This window comes from Geospiza fortis, unplaced genomic scaffold (genome assembly GCF_000277835.1).
Source record: "Geospiza fortis unplaced genomic scaffold, GeoFor_1.0 scaffold2, whole genome shotgun sequence".
Taxonomy (NCBI): domain Eukaryota; kingdom Metazoa; phylum Chordata; class Aves; order Passeriformes; family Thraupidae; genus Geospiza; species Geospiza fortis.
In genome coordinates, this window is record NW_005054366.1 from 2,068,149 (window position 1) to 2,074,588 (window position 6,440).

The 6,440-nt window shown below is 44.5% G+C and overlaps 1 protein-coding gene across 1 annotated transcript in view; it reads left to right on the forward strand.

Annotated features, from left to right (window-relative positions):
* Window positions 1-6,440, forward strand: part of MAP2K1 (mitogen-activated protein kinase kinase 1) — a 20,288-nt gene that overhangs the window by 10,489 nt on the left and 3,359 nt on the right. The window contains exons 6-8 of the mRNA XM_031059658.1: window positions 2,142-2,266; window positions 4,368-4,575; window positions 5,751-5,815. Of these exons, the coding sequence (XP_030915518.1) occupies window positions 2,142-2,266; window positions 4,368-4,575; window positions 5,751-5,815 (398 nt within the window). The remainder of the gene's footprint in view (window positions 1-2,141; window positions 2,267-4,367; window positions 4,576-5,750; window positions 5,816-6,440) is intronic.

The following is a 6,440-nucleotide window of genomic DNA, read 5'->3' on the forward strand; positions in this document are numbered from 1 at the left end:
AGAAACTGCTCAAGTGCTCAGAGGCTCTGGAGTGAAAATAGAATAGGTGCTACATTTAGAGGGGTGGAAATGCAGCAGCCTTCCAAACATCACACTGATCACATGGGGTGCCTTGGGTGGAAAATGAAAATACTCCAGGGAGGAGAAGCTTTGTGCAGAAATGCAGGGAGGAGATGGGGCTGTGCTGCTCTGAGAGCTGCACTGTGGCATTGCCACCTGCAGAAACACTGAGGGGAAAGGGGAAACCTGCAGGAGACCAGGGGGAGTCTGAGACTTCAGGATGCTCATAAAGAGAATTGTTTGGCACTGGCAGTGCAATGGTAATGATTTTTTCTTTGCCATTTAATTATGAAGAATCAGTGAACTCTAGAGATGAAAGTGAGGATTTACATCCTTGTTTTGAGTTTGTAGCTGTGCATTGCTGAGCAGCACAAACCTGGCTGGCTGTGGTTCAGGCTCTGCTGTGCTCCCAGTGTGTTTTGCAAACAGTTTTTTCCACCTTGCTTTTGCACAGAGCTTTGGGTGCAGATTCCCGTGCAGCTGGGGATCTCTAATCTCTGCTCGCTGCTTCCCTGCTCCAGCTGCTTGGGCTCTGGGCTGGGTTGTTTTTTAGCTCCTGCTGGAGTTTTAGACTGGTAGGTCGAGCTCCAGCCTGGATCCATCCTTTCCACAGTGAAGGGTCCCTGTGGTGAGGTCAGAGCAGGCAGAGCTTGCAGGAGGTGCAGCTGTGTGCCCAGCTGGCCAGACCCTCTCCCGGGGCTGGGGAATTGAAAGCAGCACACACAAAATACCTGCCTGGATTTTCCATCCACAAATCAGAGCAGGAAACTCTGCCTGGACAGTTTCACTTGCCTGGAAAGGGATGGCAGGGACAAAAACATGGAGCCACACTTTCCCCAAGTAGATAATTATCCACACTTGGTGTTACTCCTCAAAAGGAGCTGGGGAGGCCGCTGGAATTGTTTTATTTTCCCCTCCCCATGGATCTTGCTCAGCGAGGCATAAACCTCCTGCAGGGAGATCTTTGTCACATCAGTGTCCTCCTCGCAGGGACATCCCAGCCAAAGCGCAGCTCCTGGAATAGATCTGTGCTTAAAAGTGAAAAGCAAATGAAAATGTGACAGCCTATAGACTTCTGAGTCTGCTCTGAAGTGAAATCATGATTTTCTTTCTTCAAAACAATTTCCCAGTTCCCTTTTTTCTGCAGCATTACTCTGCCAGTGTGGGCTGTTGGTTGCTTATTTTGATAATGGGTTGGAAATGACCAGCTAAGCAGTGAGATACAGTGAAAAACCTCCTTGCAGCTATAAAAGAAACACTAAACACTTGTTCCCTGTACCTTTGCATTCACAAAGAGCTGTTATTAGTTGCTAAGCTACCAGTGACCCTTATTAAATTTCCATTTAGGAACAGTGATGAATTCAAAATCGTGAGGGGGCTCTGTCACAGGAAAAAAACAACCTCCAATTATTTTAAATACACATTTTCAATAATAGGAAAATTATTTTTTCAGAACTTTAAAAAAAAACCACCAAACAAAAAACCCCAAATCTAAACCAATAAACAAACCCAAGACCACCACCCCAAAAAACCCCAACAAACCCCAAACCCAGAGAGCAAGATCCCACTCCAGGCAGTGTTTGGCCATAAGATGATTTATGCCTATGTAGATTTGAAGGAATGATAGTGTGGCTGCTGTAATTCATTGACCTTTGTAAAATAAATATGTAGGGGCTCTTTATTGATCATTTCTAGGCAAAGCATCATCATTCAGGAGGAGTTAGACTGTTGTACACTTATTTATCTCAAAGGAGACCATTTATTTGCAAGGGGGATGGGGATGCCCGAGCCAAATACTTAAAAGCCAGGAAATAGGGTGAAATCAAATAGTGTGAAATCAAAAAGCTGACAACCTTTTTTGCATGTATAATTTTGAATATTTCTTTTTATTTATCTGTGGTTAAATAGAGAGTATGTGAGGTGGACCTGGGAGGGACCCAAATCTCTGATTATTGCCAGAGGAGGGCCAGAATTGTGTCACAGAAGGGAAGCAAAGGGAAGCACATGGGAATTCTCACCTTGTATTGTCAGATTTCCTGTTTTATCTCCTAAATAATCCATTCTTTTTTTTTTTTTCCCAGATGTTAAACCATCCAACATTTTGGTAAACTCTAGAGGTGAAATCAAGCTTTGTGACTTTGGTGTCAGTGGGCAGCTGATAGATTCCATGGCAAACTCCTTCGTTGGCACACGCTCCTACATGTCTGTGAGTACAATTTAAATCCAGATTACACAGCTCTGAGTTTGTTAGGGTTGAGTTGTCCCAGTTCTGGTGATCAAACAAGAACCAACTGTTGCTGCTCCTGGTTCAGCTCTTCCTGCATTCCAGGAATATTCAGGTGTCACATCAGACTGTGTGTGTGGGGGAAGAGCTGTTGCAGGAAAAGCCAAAACCTTGCAATATTTATAACCCTGCAGAAGAGCTGGGGCTGTGTCTGCTCTGCAGAACCCAGTCTGTTGTTGCCTTTGGGGGCTGCACGTGTTGTCTCCCAGAAAAGCCCAGTTTATTTTGTTTCCCTTGGGTTTGTTTTCCTTGGGATCTCTTGCCACTCCAGCATTTGCTGGGCTGGCTCTGCAGGCAAAGTGCAGCCACAGGAGAAATCCTGGCAGAGGGCAGGGAGTTAATGTGGGGCTGTTCCAGGCTGTTCTGTGTCCCTGGGCGTGAGGAACACCTTGGAAGTTCTTTCCAGACCAGCTCTCTGTGTGATTGCAGGCCCCAGCTCCTGGCAGTAGCAGCTCTTCCATTCTCACACACCTTTGCAGCACACCATGAGCTGCTGCTCTCGTTCCAGCTCTGGCTGGAGGATTAGAGCTGTGTGGGCTTGGACTTACAGGGAAAAGCTTTAAAACTGGCTCTGTTCAGCAGGAGCCCTGCATTGTCTCTGTGTCATTTCTCCTTGGTGACACACCTGAAACCAGGCTGGGGTTGAAGTTCTCACCTCTGGGGGCTGCTGCTAATGAGCAAAACCAAACGCACAGCTCAGCTCACCCATGCTCCTGCCTTGCCCTGGCTCCTCCAGGAGCAGGGATGAGAGCCAAGTGCTCTCTGCCTTCAGTTTTCTTCAGTTTGTTCTTTTTGCAGGCTGAGGGTTTTACCTGGGGAGTTTTACTTTGCTCTCTGGCATCACAGACCAAGCCACGAGGGGGATTTTGTCCTGGTAGTGTCTGAAGGATCTTCTCTTGCAGTAGCTCCCTTTGCACACTTCTGTACACACAAAACCATACAGAATTATTACATGCAAACATCCCTTTTTACCACAGGGAGGTGTGGAAAAACAACGCTGTTTAACTTGAACAGATTTCTAGATTTTAATGATATTTATATTTATATAACAAGTGCTCTCTCTGCTTCCTGCTCTTTCTCATCCACCCACCTTCCTCTACACTTACATTTGATGAAAATTTTGGGATTTGGACATTTCTATTGCTGTCCAGCAGTTGTGTAGTTTGTCCAGATGGCTTTGGAACTGACTGAGGGGGGACACTGGAGAAAACTCAAATATCATCTCAGTAAATGCTACAAAACAAATTACACAAAACTATCACCCCCTTATGGCAGAAGGAAGAGGCTTTACTTCATTCTCACATTCTCTGAGAGGGAGTTTCAAGTTGCATATGTATTTTTCCAATATGTGCTTGCAGTCAGAGAAGATTCTGCACCATTTTGGTAAAATATGAGCTTGATTTTAAAAAGAGTACAGAAAAGTGAACATTTTATTTGAGAACTCTTAGTAAAAATGGATTTAAGGGTGAAGTAGATCAATGTATTAATAATTTCAGGAACCATATTCAGCACTGAACATAGGCTGACAAAGCAGGTGCAAAAATGAAGCAAAAGGAGTTGGTGCAGCACTCATCTGCTGGTTTAGGCAGCAGCAGGGTGTGGATACACTGCTCAAAGCTGAGGATCTGTGAAGCAGTGGGACTGCAACAGTCAGATACACTTCTGATCATGATTCAACTGACCAAAAAGTCCCATACCTAAATATCTTTACAGTGTGTGAATCTCCTAAAGACAATACAAAATAGATTTTGCCTGCAGAGCCTTGTGTAAGAGTTCCATTAGATGTGTGCTAAAGAAATAGAACAGCACATAAGAGAATAATTCCTGAAGAGTCTCACACTTGTTTGCAGTGCTGGAATGTTTGGGGAACTTCAGGAAAACACCAAGAAGTCACTCATTTGAGCATGCTGTGCTAATAGGTTGGGGTTTCATGCTTTCACTGATGCAGGTTATTGCAGAATGTCATTTTTTGGTACCTCCTTGTCACAGAGCTGCCTCTCCTCCCCTCCCCTGTGTTTTGCAGCCCGAGAGGCTGCAGGGCACTCACTACTCGGTGCAGTCAGACATCTGGAGCATGGGGCTGTCCCTGGTGGAGATGGCCATTGGCAGGTACCCCATCCCCCCTCCTGACTCCAAGGAGCTGGAGCTGATGTTTGGCTGCCCCGTGGAGGGAGATTCTCCAGTCACAGAGACCTCGCCCCGGCAAAGAGCGCCCGGCCGGCCCATGAGCTGTGAGTCTCAACCCTCACCTTGATTTTCCTGCCACCTTCAAGGCGCTTTTGATCTCATCCTGGGCTGCACAGAGGGGATTTCAACTTTTACCAATCGGGGGTGTGTTGGGCACCTGGCTGAGCTTCACTGTGAGGAGCCCTGTGGGAGCAGAGCACCAGAGACCTTCTGTTGGTGGTTCTTGTGAGCAGCCCCAGCACTGAGGTGTTGGAACCCTGGCTGTGAGAATTGCAGATTTCTGTGCTGCCAGGCACTGACCCCCAAGAGAACACTGCATTTCACCTGAGGCTGTGGAGAAGGCTTCCAAATGGAATGATAGGACTGGGATTGTGGGTGTGGAGTTTGGTTAGAAATGTCTAGTATCACGCAGTAAAAAACTTAGAGTTTAAGGTTTTAGAATATAACAAGATATAATAAAACAAGATAGATATATATATATATAGATATAGATAGAATAAAACAAGATATAAAAGATATATATAAAACAAGATAGAAGTTTTAGGGCAGAAGCTGGTCCTTCTTCTTCACCTTCTTCTCCATGGGTTTGGGTGGTATTTTGTAATTAGATAAAAAAGTCCACATTGCGAGCCCCAAGTAGTTATTAGGTTAAAAGTAAAAATAATTTAAGTGTAATTTCTTAATTAGACAGTTTGTCCTTAAAAAGCCTTGTAGAGAGAAAGATAGAACTCCATTTTTAGTTTTTTAAAGTGCTGTGAAACTCATGATTTGTGAGACTGTAATATAGATAAGAACTAATAAATATCTGAGTCTGAGCAAGAAATACCATCTGACACATTTAATCTCAAGTTCAACAAAAAAAACCCAAAACTCCACAAAGTGGTGCCCTGTGTGAGGATCAAACTCACAAATTCAGATTTCATAATTTGATAAAAAACTGATAAAAAACCAAAAACCACTCTGAGATTCCAGTCTGGTGCTCTGGTTTTCTCCAAGATGCTGATCCCAGTGCAGCAGGATGATCCCAGTGAAGTGAATGCTTTGGGTCAGACCTGGAAATGTCTCCTTGCATGAAAGAATTTCCCTGTTGCACCTTTTCCCTGTAAATCTGCTGGGTGCCAGAAGTGTCAGACCTGGGTTTCCTAAAGCACCCCTAAAGCCATGGAGGCAGAGTGATCCTGATCCCAATTTCTCCAATTTCTCTCCCATTTCTTCCCAGCCTATGGATCAGACAGCAGACCCCCAATGGCAATCTTTGAACTTCTGGATTACATTGTCAATGAGGTAATTTATAAACTTAAAAATCTGCACTTCACAGCTGTAAAGTCTGAAAGCATCCTGGAATTTGGGGCTAGTGCTGTTTAGTCTGGTTTAGCCTTATGACTGAGTCACAATTCTCTTCTGTTTCAAATAGCTACGCTCCAAGGCTAGTTGGAGATTCATATTTTAGAATGGGTTGTTTCCAGTATTTTCACAAGTACCACTGAAATTTGTGCAATTCCACTGCTTGTGTTCTTCAAAAAAAGAAAAAAGCATGCTCATGTTAGCTGTCATTTGTAGCAGCTGGATAACAATTGTTCCAGCTGGATGAATTATTGAGAGCTGTCCAGCTCACCCATTTGAAAGGCACAGTTGGTGTCTGGGTCCCTGCATTGCCTGTGCCATGATAAATTGATAAATTGCTTCTAACTCATCTGCTTGCACAGTTCTCTCAGATTACAAATCGGTTTTGCATATTATATAAACCCCAATCTGCCAGCACTAACTCTGGGGATGGAGCTAGCATTGAATCACTGCAGCTGCTGTGGTCCTGTATTGCAGCATCCCTGAGGGGGCCAGTTTGGGCTGAAGAGCTGCAGGAATTCAGAGTTTGGCACGATTTTCTTGTGCCACCTCTGATTTAGCACAA